Here is a 12,242-nt window from a genome sequence, read left to right as displayed (position 1 = left end):
TTTATTTTCTGAATTTTAAACATTCAACTGGTGAACCCTCCAAATACGGATTAGTCTTTAGTTTCTCCTTCTCTTCCATAGAGCTCCAAGCCAACTTGCATCAACAGAACTGCTCAAAGCCAGTATCTTTGAGTTTTTTCCCCAGGCAGAATCCATCACAAGCAACGATCCTTTCTTTATCTGAACTCTTCATCCCGCATAGCACAGTACTGTCCACCTCAGCCAAATCTTTTTCATGCATACCCCTTTTCCCTTAGCTTTTGCCCAATTATTCTCTGAATATTGTTCTCCTTTTTCTTCTGTGAGAGTATCTTTTTCTTTATTCGAGTTGAGAACTGAAAACATTGTAATAATCACACTGATAAGTATAAAAATGCTGGTAACATTGGTATTAACTAAAATGAAAAATTTATATATGTTAAAGTGGAACTGAGCAAAATAAAAAGCCAAGGCCATCTTCATTACCCAGGATTCTTCAGGTACTGTAAAGGCTCCTTTAAAATCTTTACTTAGGTTATAACTTATCACTATACCCTTATCTAACTAAGTGAAAATCAGCACTTAAAAGTAAACAAAATTTTATCTTAGTCTGTTTTACTCTTTTTCTATTTCAATTACTAGATTACCATATATTGTGTTTCTATTATTTTGTGTTTCAGATGTTCTGCATTTCAACCTCATCAGAGATTAAATTGATGTTTATGGGCTAATCTGGACAGCTAAAAACAGTTTGTTTCACTACATCTGTAAGAAAATATGTTCAAATTCCCACTGGCTGACTTATAAAGAGGCTTTTGGAATACAACCCAATGTAAGTTGCAGACATAATGTGTTTTTGTCTTTGTTATTCACCTCCTCCCCAAGTTAGCGCATGTATCTGTTGGCAGGTGTGCAGATGTGTGTGTATTATGTATACCTTTATGTCTACACATACCCTTTTTCATAGTATGGATTCGTAACATCCTTTATTCCTTCCTTCAATAGATATTTGAATGCCTATTATGTAAAATTTGCAGTTCTAGGCTCAAAGGTTATCCAGAAATGAGGTTACTGCCCCCACAGAGCTCACACTCTGTTGGGGAAACAGACATAGATCAAATAATTGTACAAATACATATGACGTGCACATGGTGAGAGGTGTTCTGAAGAGAGGTCACATAGCACGATGTGAGCATGTAACCAGGGATCTGCCTTATCTCCAGGGTCAGACAGGTTTCCAGGAGAGGGTAATGCTCCAGCTCAGATCTCAGGGGTGAGCAGGAGTTAAAAGGGCAAAAGAATTGAGAGGTGATGGGAGGAGGGGCAAGGGTAGAGTGGAAAATGCTCCAGACAGAGGAAACACATGTTCAAAGATCATATTTGCTCAGTTAAGTGCTTTTGATAATTTTTTTCCAAGCGTGATCACTGAGTAGCTGGGAGATTTTAGCTTAAACCATACCATGAAATTAATCATAATCATACTAGAAAATAAGAAGGCATATATTTCACAAGCATTTGTACTTTTTTTTTTAGGTATGAAGTATTCCTTAAGCCCTGACAACTACCCTGAAGATGGAATTATGAATATGGCAACTTTTTTACGGGGCTTTGAAGATAAGGGAATAAAGAATGACAGACCTGAGGACCAGCTGAGTAAAGAGAAAAAGAAAATTCTGTTCTCCTTCTGTGAGGTGTGCAACATCCAGCTAAACTCTGCAGCCCAGGCCCAAGTCCATTACAACGGCAAATCTCACCGCAAACGAGTCAAGCAGCTGAGTGATGGACAGCCTCCGCCCCCAGCCCAGGGCTCCGGACCACCGCTGGCCAACCCCAGCACTTACGCCAGCACAGGTAGGTGGGAGGGCCTGGGGGCCCATTTCCTGCTGGGAGACGTGCTTCTGTTCTAGAAAATGAAAGATTTAGAGCAAGGCTTATCTTTCCCCTTAAAACTACCACCACAATGTATATTCTTTTCCCTACAGGTAAAATCCAAGAGCTGTCTGTTACTTCTCAGGATACATTTTTTATTGTTATTAATATATATTATACTAGACACAAATATATATAAACACAAAATTTGTCTATCAGCCCATTGACATAGTTCTGTATCTCCGTAGTTTGTGAACAGTCCTTAATATATTTTGAAATGTGTTTAAAATGGATCAGTGATATCAATTTTTTTCTCCTCTCTGCAGAATTAGACTTTCTTTGGCTTTCTTGCTCTGCTTTCCGTTGAGTAGCGTACTATTAGGTGGTATATAAAAAGCTCCAGCTTTATTTATAACATCCATGATGCAGGAAAGGAGCATTAATCTTGTGCGCTAGACGTGTTATATTCTTTTAGGGAGTTGGCAGCAGTGTGTCGGTGGTGTTCTAACAATAGGAACAGCCATTGCCAAAACCAACAAGGCTTACCTCTGAGCTCCAGCACCACCGCAAGCACTTTCCCTGCCTCTTGCCTCTCACCCTTTCCTGTGGGCTGGATAGAGGCAGAAGCTTGGAGATTCTCTCATTCTTGCATCTGCCCTGAATTCTAAACAGTTTTGCAAACCCTGTATCTTATCCTTGGGCAATGCTGCCTCCTTCATATTGCTGGCCTTTGGTCTGTTAGTTGTGACACAAGTAAAGAAAAATGTGAAATGTACTGTTTTCCGTGGTGAAGGTTTCTACAAAAAGTAGGCCTCCTCTGCAGGTTTACTTGGGAGGCCAGGATAAGCCTCCTCCTAAATGTGAGGAAAAGCTCCAAATTCCTCTCTAGCAAGTGTGTGCTTTGGTAATGAACCTTCAACTTGAAGTGAGATGACGCGGTGCAGCCCTTTGTTGGAATTTCACTTGGTGCTGTTGCATAGTTTTTGATTTCGTTAAGTTATACCATGATCCATATTAAGCTCCGGTAAAAATGGCTTGTATGTGTTTGCTGTAAATTCATAACTTTTCTATTTCAAGCTAAACCTAATTACTTTTTACCCAGTATATGATTTAATTTTATTAAATTATTTTCCTCAGTCAGTACTTACCATGCTGTGAAAGAACTTAAAGGAACTTATAGGATATAAGATACACAATTATTACAATAGTGAAAGATAACTTTTCTGTTTTGTATTTACTTATTATGATGATAATTGTTACCATCATATATTCATTTGTTATTCACAAATGCATTAATGTATGTGTATTTACATATTAAAAATATAGTTGGTTCATATCAGCCAGGGACAAAGTAACTCCTTGTTTATCCCAGCTTGGCTTTTGGTTTGTGCCCATGTCTGGTTCATGCCCTGGAAACATGAAAAAAAAAAAAAAATAAATAAAAATAAAAAAAAAAAAAAAAAAAAAAAAATATAGTTGGTGTTAGAGTAAAAACTGATGACTGTCTTATCTCTAAATCAGAGAGCAAATAGCCCTGAGTAAAGGTTTGAATTACATTTGTTAGAATCCAAATATCTATGTTTAAATTGAGGTTAACTTGTGGTTTCTAAAAGAGGTAATGTTAGTAGCTAACATTATCTGAACATTTTCTATGGGACATATTTTGGTCCTAAGAGCTTTATACGAATTTTCTCATTTAATCTTCTCATGAACCCTGAGGTAGGTACTAAGATTATTCCTAATTTACAGAATAGGAACAGAGGCACAGAGATAAAATTTGTCCAGGTTCATACAGCGTGGAAATGGCAGATCAGAGTTCCAACCATATTTAATTAATAGTGAAGCCATAATTCTTCGTCACTACTTCGCTGCTGTTTTCTACCATGCAATAAACTCAGGTTAAATTCAAACCAATATGCTGTAATATATTTGTGGTCACAAATGGTTTTTATCATGGAAAACTACCTTTCTCTGATGGGTTTTGAAAACAGACATGTAAAGCTCCAATTCATGAATTTCTCCATTTTTCTCCCATACTAATGAAATTAGCTAGCTGATATAAAATACATTTAGCTAAGACATACACAGAATATTATGGATATATTCTATAAATAAAACATAGCTATTCAACTAGTATAACACAATATATTAATATATAGGAAAATGGGTAAGAAAATGAGACAGCTTTTCAAGTTTTATATTAGGCACAAAGGACAGTTTTCATATGCTGATAATATAGTCAGTGATTCATTCTCAGAAGATCTGGGTTTAACATATGATGAAGGCAAGTCACTTAACCTCTGAAACTGGTTAGCATAATCCTCCCATCTGAAAAAAAATGTAGGTATAATAATGTTCCCTCTTTGAAATAGAAATCGGACATAGATATATGTACAAAGATGATTATGACATGATTTATAATTCCAAAATATTAGCTGTATCCTGAATGTCCAATAGGAGAAAAGTTAAATACGTTATAGTACATTTATAAGATGAATGATAGAAACCATAGTCATTTAAAAATTGTATTTCTGAAGAATACCTAATGAAAGGTGAAACTGCCTGTGGGATCATGCTAAACGAAACAGCAGGAACTAGAGTGGAATATACCTTAGTCCTGTTATGTGTGCATGTGCACATTATCTACTGTTTAGAGTCTCAACTCGATGAGGAGTCAGCCTGACATGGTTTTATTTGTTTCCAGTCACTTTCCTCAGTTTTGATCAATCAAATATCTATTTCCTACTGGGTAACACCTCCCTTAAACATCTTCTCAGACCATAACTTTTCACATTTGTATATTCAGAGGGACTCTTTGATTTAGAAGACAGTTCTGCTTATAAAAACATCCATTTCATAGCCAAATTAAGATTTGGCTAGATGGACTCACATTTAGAGTGGAAGGTGGGACACAGTCGGCTCTCCCGCCACCCCTCCCTCCGCCTGCCCTTCTGCTCAGGTGGCGGGAAACCAGGGAGGGATGGAGGGGTGGAGGTGTCCTTACCTTACAGCCTTGACAAAGTTGTAATGCTATTCTTGGTAGGTAATTACTATTCTGGTTGTCTCTGTGGGTCACAGATGCTCTTAACAGACCTTATGGATGAAGAGCTCCCCTCAAATGGTCCCTTAGACATTGGGAGTCCCTGAGATTTAGCTGCATCTTCCTCTTCTCTCATCTGTGTACCAACTCTTGGGGCTTGAGATCATGTGCAGAATCCATCTGACAACTAACATTCCTCTTGAAAACCTAGAGCTGCTGGGGCCCAGGCAGGTAGAGGTGCAGTAGGTGGAGGTAGGGGGCTTCTCTCCACATTTCTCTTGCCTGCTCAGGTAGCACAGAGGAGGCTGGCAAGTCCACTGACAAAGCAGGTACTTAATCAGGGAACAAAATTCCTATCTCCCTTTTTTGCCCATCACTTGGCTTTAAGGACTTATCCCCACTCCCCAAAAAAACGATATATTAGAGTCTTAATCCCCAGTACTTCAGAATGTGACCTTATTTGGAGATAGAGTCTTACAGAGGAAATTAAATTAAAATGAGGCCATTAGGGTTGACTCTAATCCAATATGACTGGTGTCCTTATAAAAAGGAGAAATCTAGACATAGAGACAGATGCACACATAGGGAAGATGGTGTGAAAACACAGGGAGAAGATAATTGTCTTCAAGCTGAGGAGAGAGCCCTGGAACTGATCCTTCCCTTAGAACCCTCAGAAAGAACCCACCGTACAGTACCTTGATTTTGGACTTCTAGCCTCCAGAACTGTGAGATGATAAATTTGTATTGTTAAGCCACCCAGTTTGTGGTACTTTGTTACAATAGCCCTAGCAGATTAATACAGGGAGAAAAATAGTAGCACATCTCCTCCCCAAAGGAGAAAAGATGTGGTAGTAGACATAACCTTCCAAGAACTTCATTTCAGAGGGAACTTCCCCTCCTCTCTGTCAGTCTTATTATGGTTTTGGGGTTGGCAGGGTAGGAGTGGGGTCCACAGGGTGGTGGTTGGGACTTGAGCCATTTTTCTGAATAAGAGGTGATTGACCCCCAAACATTGATAGTTCTGTCACTAAATTTAGAATTTAGTGTGTTCCTTCTGGAAGAACAGGAAGATTCTTAGAGTTTACCTAAAACTATTTTAGAACACTCTGGGCTACAGGAGGAAGAACCAGAGGGGAAGCAAAGAGAGCTTAAATAGCTTAAATAGGGATCCTTCACACGCAGATGAAGTTTTGTAAGATACAAAGGAATTTATCATTAGCAGTTTACTTTTAAAGATTGGCTAAAGGAAGCTTTTCAAATAGAGAGGAAATGATAAAAGAATGAATCATAGAACAAACTGTATCAGTAAGCGTTCTCCAGAGAAACAGAATCAATAGGATATATATATAGAGATAGATAGATACACACACACATACATACATATATATGTGTGTGTGTGGTGTATATATACATATATAACAAGAATATTTATTAAAGGAATTGGTTCATATGATCATGGAGACTGACAAGTCCCAAGATCTGCAGTCAGAAAGCTAGAGACCCAGGGGAGCTGACGGTGTAGTTTCAGTCCAAAGACTGGCAGGCTTGAGACCCAGGAAAAGCTGATGTTTCAGTTTAAGTTGGAAGGCAGGAAAAAATTGATAGCCCATGTCGAAGGCAGTTAGGCAGGAGGAATTCCCTCTTATTCAGGGGAGGGCCAGTCTTCTGTCCTATTCAGGCCTGCAACTGACTGGATGAGGCCAATCCACATGAGAGAGAGGAATTTGCTTTACTGAGTTTATAGATTCAAATGTGAAATTCAACATAAATCGCAACAATATCGTTTTGGATCCGTCTCCTAGAGTAATGGAAATAAAAATAAACAAATGGGACCTAATTAAACTTAAATGCTTTTGCACAGCAAAGGAAACAGTAAACAAAATGAAGAGACAACCTACAGAATGGGTTGCAAACAATGGGCTTAATTTCCAAAATATATAAACAGCTCATACAGCTCAATATCAAATAAACAAACAACCCAATCAAAAAATGGGCAGAAGACCTAAATAGACATTTCTCCAAAGAAGACATACAGATGGCCAACAGACACATGAAAAGATGCTTAACATCTCTAATTATTAGAGAAATGCAAATCAAAACTACAATGAAGGTATCACCTCACACCGGTCAGAATGGCCATCATGAAAAAGTCTATAAATAATAAATGCTAGAGAAGGTGTGGAGAAAAAGGAACCCTCCTACACTGTTGGTGGGGATGTAAATTGGTGCAGCCACTATGGAAAACAGTATGGAGGTTCCTTAAAAAAACTAAAAATAGGACTACCATATGATCCTGCAATCCTCCTCATGGGCATATATCTGGAGAAAACCATAATTTGAAAAGATACATGCACCCCAATGTTCATTGCAGCATTGTTTACAATAGCCAAGACATGGAAGCAACCTAAAAGTTTTATGTATACAGCACAGCGATTTATATATATATATATGTATATATATTCAGTTATATACATAACTGAATCGCCGTGCTGTATACCTGACACTTACATGATACTGTAAATCAACTATACTTCAATAAAAAATTTTTAAAAATTGTGTTCAGTACAGCCTTAATTTGAACGTAATAGATTCTTTAAAAAAATTTTCTTGTGCTTAAGTTCTCCAACATTTTGAAATACCTTTTCCTTTATTTTTTAGACAAAACAAAGTTTGGAGAACCACTTCCACATTTATTCGTAATTCTAGGTCTTTCTGTAAGTTCCCAAAGAGAATCCATTGGACAAATCTTACTTTAATTCTGTGTTCTTTTTGAATTTGGGGAATTTTTTTTTTCTCAACTGCTCCCTATGTTCTCTTTTCTCTGCCTAATATTAATGCAAATGTGGGCTCTTTTAATGACCCCCCAAAAGCTTATCAACTCAGTAGATTTGTGGGTAGTGTATTTTACTGAAGGTTTGAAATCGTGATGGAATTGTGTAGATATAGCATTAATAAATCATTTTCATAAGAGTATGTAACAGATCAATAAGAATTTATATAGTTATATATGCATACATATATGTGTGTGTATGTTCATCCTAAAGACACTCCTGTAATGAAAATTTCTCATGTGTTAACTTTTCCCAGCACATTTCCTAGGCCCTCCTTATTACCATGACTGTGATTTTCCTGTCATCCTGGTAAACACTGACGGTGCAGTGCTGCAAGGAAGTACATTCTGTCATGCAAGATTGTTCATATAATTCTTGTTTAAAATGTTTCAATGTTCCTCATTGCTTTCAGAATAAAATCTACACACACACAAATGTGAAATTTATCCAAAAACAAACTCAGAGAAACACCCAGAATAGTGTTTGACCAAATATCTGGGCATCCCGTGGCCCAGTCAAGTTGACACGTAAAATTAATCCCCACACAATCCTTTTCCTCATAAGTTTTATAAAACATATTTGATGATTGAAATGAAATTTAACCATATGATACTCAAGATAATAATAATTAAAAGTGGAAGTTAAAGGGACCTAAATGGAAGTTCGGTTTCTGTACTTCATTTGAAGTAGCTAAATGATGATACCAGTAGATTGCCATAAGTATGTATATTGTAATACCCATATCAACCACTCTGAAAACTATAGAAAGCAATACAATCAGAGAGAATCTAAATAAATCAAGATGGAGTCCTAAAAAATGTTCAAGTAACCCATATGATGACAAGAAAAGAGAAACAGAGAAATGGGAACCAGAGGAAACAAATAGAAAATTGGCTCTTTGAAAAAGATTAATGAAATTTACAAGCCTCTAGTAAGACTGACAAAGATGAAAAAGAAAGAAGACACAGATGGAATAGATGATATTACTACAGAATTTGCAGCAATTAAAAATATAATAAGCAAATACTATAAAAAACTTATGTTCAGAAATTTGATAACTTAGAAAAATGAACCAGTTCTTCAGAAACCATAAACTACCAGATGCAACCAAGGTAAAACAATCTATAATGATCATATAAGTTGAATTCATAATTACAAAGCACCCCAAAAGAAATTTCTAGATCTACATGGTTTTACTGGAAAACCAAGCATTTAAGGAACACCAATTTTACACAATTTCTTTCAGAAAATAGAAGAGGAGGAAACACTTCCCAATTTATTTTATGAGGTCAGTGTTACCCTGATACCAAAAGCAGACAAATAAAAAATAAAAAAAAGAAAACTACAGACTAATCTCTCTCATGAACTTAGACTGAAAAAGTCTCAACAAAATATCAACAAACTGAATCCACCAATGTATAAAAATAATTATACACCATGATCAAGTGGGATTTATTCCAGATTTGCAAGACTGGTTCAACATTTGAAAACCAATAAATATAAAATACCATATCAACAGCTAAAGAAGAAAATCATATGATCATATCAATTGTTGCCATAAAAGCATTTGAGAAAACCCAATACTCATTTTTGATAAAAACTCTCTGCAAGTTAGAAATAAAGGGGAATTGCCTCAATTTAATAAAGAACATCTACAAAAAAGTCTGTAGCTAACATAATTTTTAATGGTGAAAGACTGCTTTTCCCTGAGATCAAGAGCAAGGTAAGGTTGTCCACTCTCACCTCTCTTATTCGACATAGTGCTGGAAATTGTAGGCACCATGATAAGGCAAGAATAAATAAATAAAAAGCATACAGATGGTAAAGGAAGAAATAACATTTTCTTTCTTTGCAGATGACATGATGGTCCATATATAAATTCCAAAGAATCTATGAAAGTTTACAGGATAGAGAACTCACAAAAACCAGTTGCATATCTTTATATATCACTAAAAATGAACATATGGAAACTTAAACTTAAAAGCACAATATCATTTATAATCACCCCTCAAAAATGAAATACTTAGATACATACTGTGAAAAACATGTACAGAATCTGTATGCTGAAAATCACAAAATGTTAAGAAAAGAAATCAAAGAAGATATAAATGAATAGAGAGATATACCATATTCATGAATTGGAAAACTCAACATAGTTAAAATGTCAGTTCTCCCTAAATTGATCTATAGGTTTCATGCGATTCCTTCAAAACCCTAGCAAGATTTATTGTATACATAGACAAGCTTAATCTAAAATTATATAGAAAAACACAGGCCCTACAGCTAAAACAATCTTGACAAAGAAGAAATAAAGTAGGAAAAATCTCTACCCAATATCAAGGCTTACTATATAGCTGAAGTAATCAAAGCTGTTGGGTTTTGGTTTTTGGTTGTTTTTTTGTAGTGGTATAGACATAGATCAATGGAAAAAACTATAGAATCCAGAACTGTAGATCCACACAAATATGCTCAATTGACTCTTGACAATTCAAAATCAATTCAGTGAAAGAAAAATCGTCTTTTCAACAAATGGTGCTGGAGCAATTGCACATCTATAAACAAAACAAAAGCAAAAATAAAAACAACCCTCCCTCCCAAAAAAAACTTTGACCTAAATTTTACACCATATACAAAAATTAACCAAAATGGATCATGTATTTAAATGTAAAACATAAAAATATAAAACTTTTAGGGAAAAAATGGAAGAAAATCTCTGGGACCTAGGGCTAGGCAGAGTTCTGACTTGACACCAAAAGCATGATCCATAAAAGGAAAACTGATAAATGAGACTTCATTCAAAATTAAGAACTTTTGCTTTGTAAAATACCATGGGAAAAGAATGAAAATATAAGCTACAGATGGTAGAAAATATTTGCAAACCACATATCAAAGGATCTAGAGTACATAAAGAACTATCAAAACTCAACAGTAAAAAAAAAAAACCAAAACAAAATCAAACAATCCAATCAGAAAGTGGGCAAAAGATAGGAAGAAAAATTTCACTGAAGAGGATGTACAGATGAGAAGTAAGTGCATGAAAATATGTTCAGCATCATTAGTCATCAGGGAAATGCAAAATAAAACCACAATGAGGTTTTACAATATACCTGTCAGAATGGCTAAAAGAAGAAATAGTGACAACACTAAACGTGACAAGGTTGAAGAGTAAATGTATCACTCGTACATTGCTAATGGAAATGTAAAATGGTACAGCCCCTTCTAGAAAACAGTTTAGAGGTTTCTTATAAGACGAAACATGAAATCACCATTCGACCCAGCAATTGTACTCTTGGGAATGTATTCCAGAGAAATGAAAATATACATTCTCACAAAAACCTGTATATGAATTTCATAGCAGCATTATTTGTAATACCCAAAAACTATGAACAACTCTATATTAGTTTTCTGAGGCTGCTATAACAAATTAACACAAACTTGGCAGCCTAAAACAATAGAAATTCATCCTCTTTAAGTTCTGGGGTCTATAAGTCTGAAATTTGCAGGGCCGTACTCCCTCCATGGGCAATACATAGGGAGAATCCATTTCTTGTCTCTTTCATCTTCTGCTGGCTGCCCAGGCAGCCCTGGGCTGGTGGCTGCATCAGTTCAACCTCTGCCTCTGTCTTCACATCACTTTCTCTTCTGTGTGTCTGTGTCTGCTTTTCTGTCTGTTTCAAACTTCCCTCTGCTTTTCTCTTATAAGGAAACTTGCAGCTGGATTTAGGGACCCCTGGATAATGCAAGATTATCTCTATCTCAAAATTCTTAACTCAATCACATCTGTAAAGATCCTTTTTCCAAATAAGGTAACATTCAAAGGTTCCAGGATTTGACCTGCATATTTTTGGAGGGTGAATTGTTAACATGTGGTACATCCATACCATGGAATAGTACTCCATAATAAAAAGGAATGAACTATTGATACTCACAACAACTTGGTTGAATCTCTACGGAATTATGCTAAGTGAAAAAAATCAATCCCACAAAGTTACATACTGAGTTGATTTTTACAACATTTTTGAAATGACAAAATTTTAGAAATGGAGGACAGATTAGTGGTTCCTGGGGTGTTAAGGCTGGGGGCAGGTGTCAGGAGGGAAGTGGGTGTGATTATAAAAGGTCAACATGAGGGATCCTGTGGTGGTGGATTCACGACCCACACAGGTGACAAACACACACATACACACGCACATATACACATGAATACAAGTAAAACTGGGGAAATCTGCATAGGATTGGTAGATTGTATCCATGTCAACATCCTGGTTGTGATACTATCCTATAATTTTACAAAATGTTACCATCAGTGGAAGACGGACAAAGTGTTCAATGGAACTCCCTGTATTATTTTATACAACTGCATGTGAATCTCTAATTATCTCAATAAAAATTTCAGTTAAAAATTCATAATAAAGGTACCACCTAAAACACCTGTATTCTAGTAGCATTATCAGATATGATAATGAACACAAATTTGGGGGTTTTGCTTTTTAAAAATTATCAAGTGTCTACAGAGATTAATA

At 36.0% G+C, this 12,242-nt stretch overlaps 1 protein-coding gene and 1 non-coding gene across 8 annotated transcripts in view; both read left to right on the top strand.

Annotated features, from left to right (window-relative positions):
* Window positions 1-12,242, top strand: part of ZNF385B (zinc finger protein 385B) — a 422,990-nt gene that overhangs the window by 104,529 nt on the left and 306,219 nt on the right. For all 7 annotated transcript variants that reach the window (XR_009504237.1, XM_059928242.1, XM_059928241.1 and 4 more), the window contains exons 2-3: window positions 660-811; window positions 1,513-1,830. Coding sequence is in view for 6 of the 7 variants with exons in the window: in XM_059928242.1 (XP_059784225.1) it covers window positions 1,515-1,830 (316 nt within the window). In the remaining variant the exon portion in view is untranslated. The remainder of the gene's footprint in view (window positions 1-659; window positions 812-1,512; window positions 1,831-12,242) is intronic.
* On the top strand, window positions 3,151-3,269 carry LOC132369400 (small nucleolar RNA SNORA48). Its single transcript, XR_009504379.1, has one exon. It is a non-coding gene; the product is annotated as a small nucleolar RNA SNORA48 (small nucleolar RNA).

Source organism: Balaenoptera ricei, chromosome 7 (genome assembly GCF_028023285.1).
Source record: "Balaenoptera ricei isolate mBalRic1 chromosome 7, mBalRic1.hap2, whole genome shotgun sequence".
NCBI classification, from domain to species: Eukaryota; Metazoa; Chordata; class Mammalia; order Artiodactyla; family Balaenopteridae; genus Balaenoptera; species Balaenoptera ricei.
This window is presented reverse-complemented; position numbering and strand designations above follow the sequence as displayed.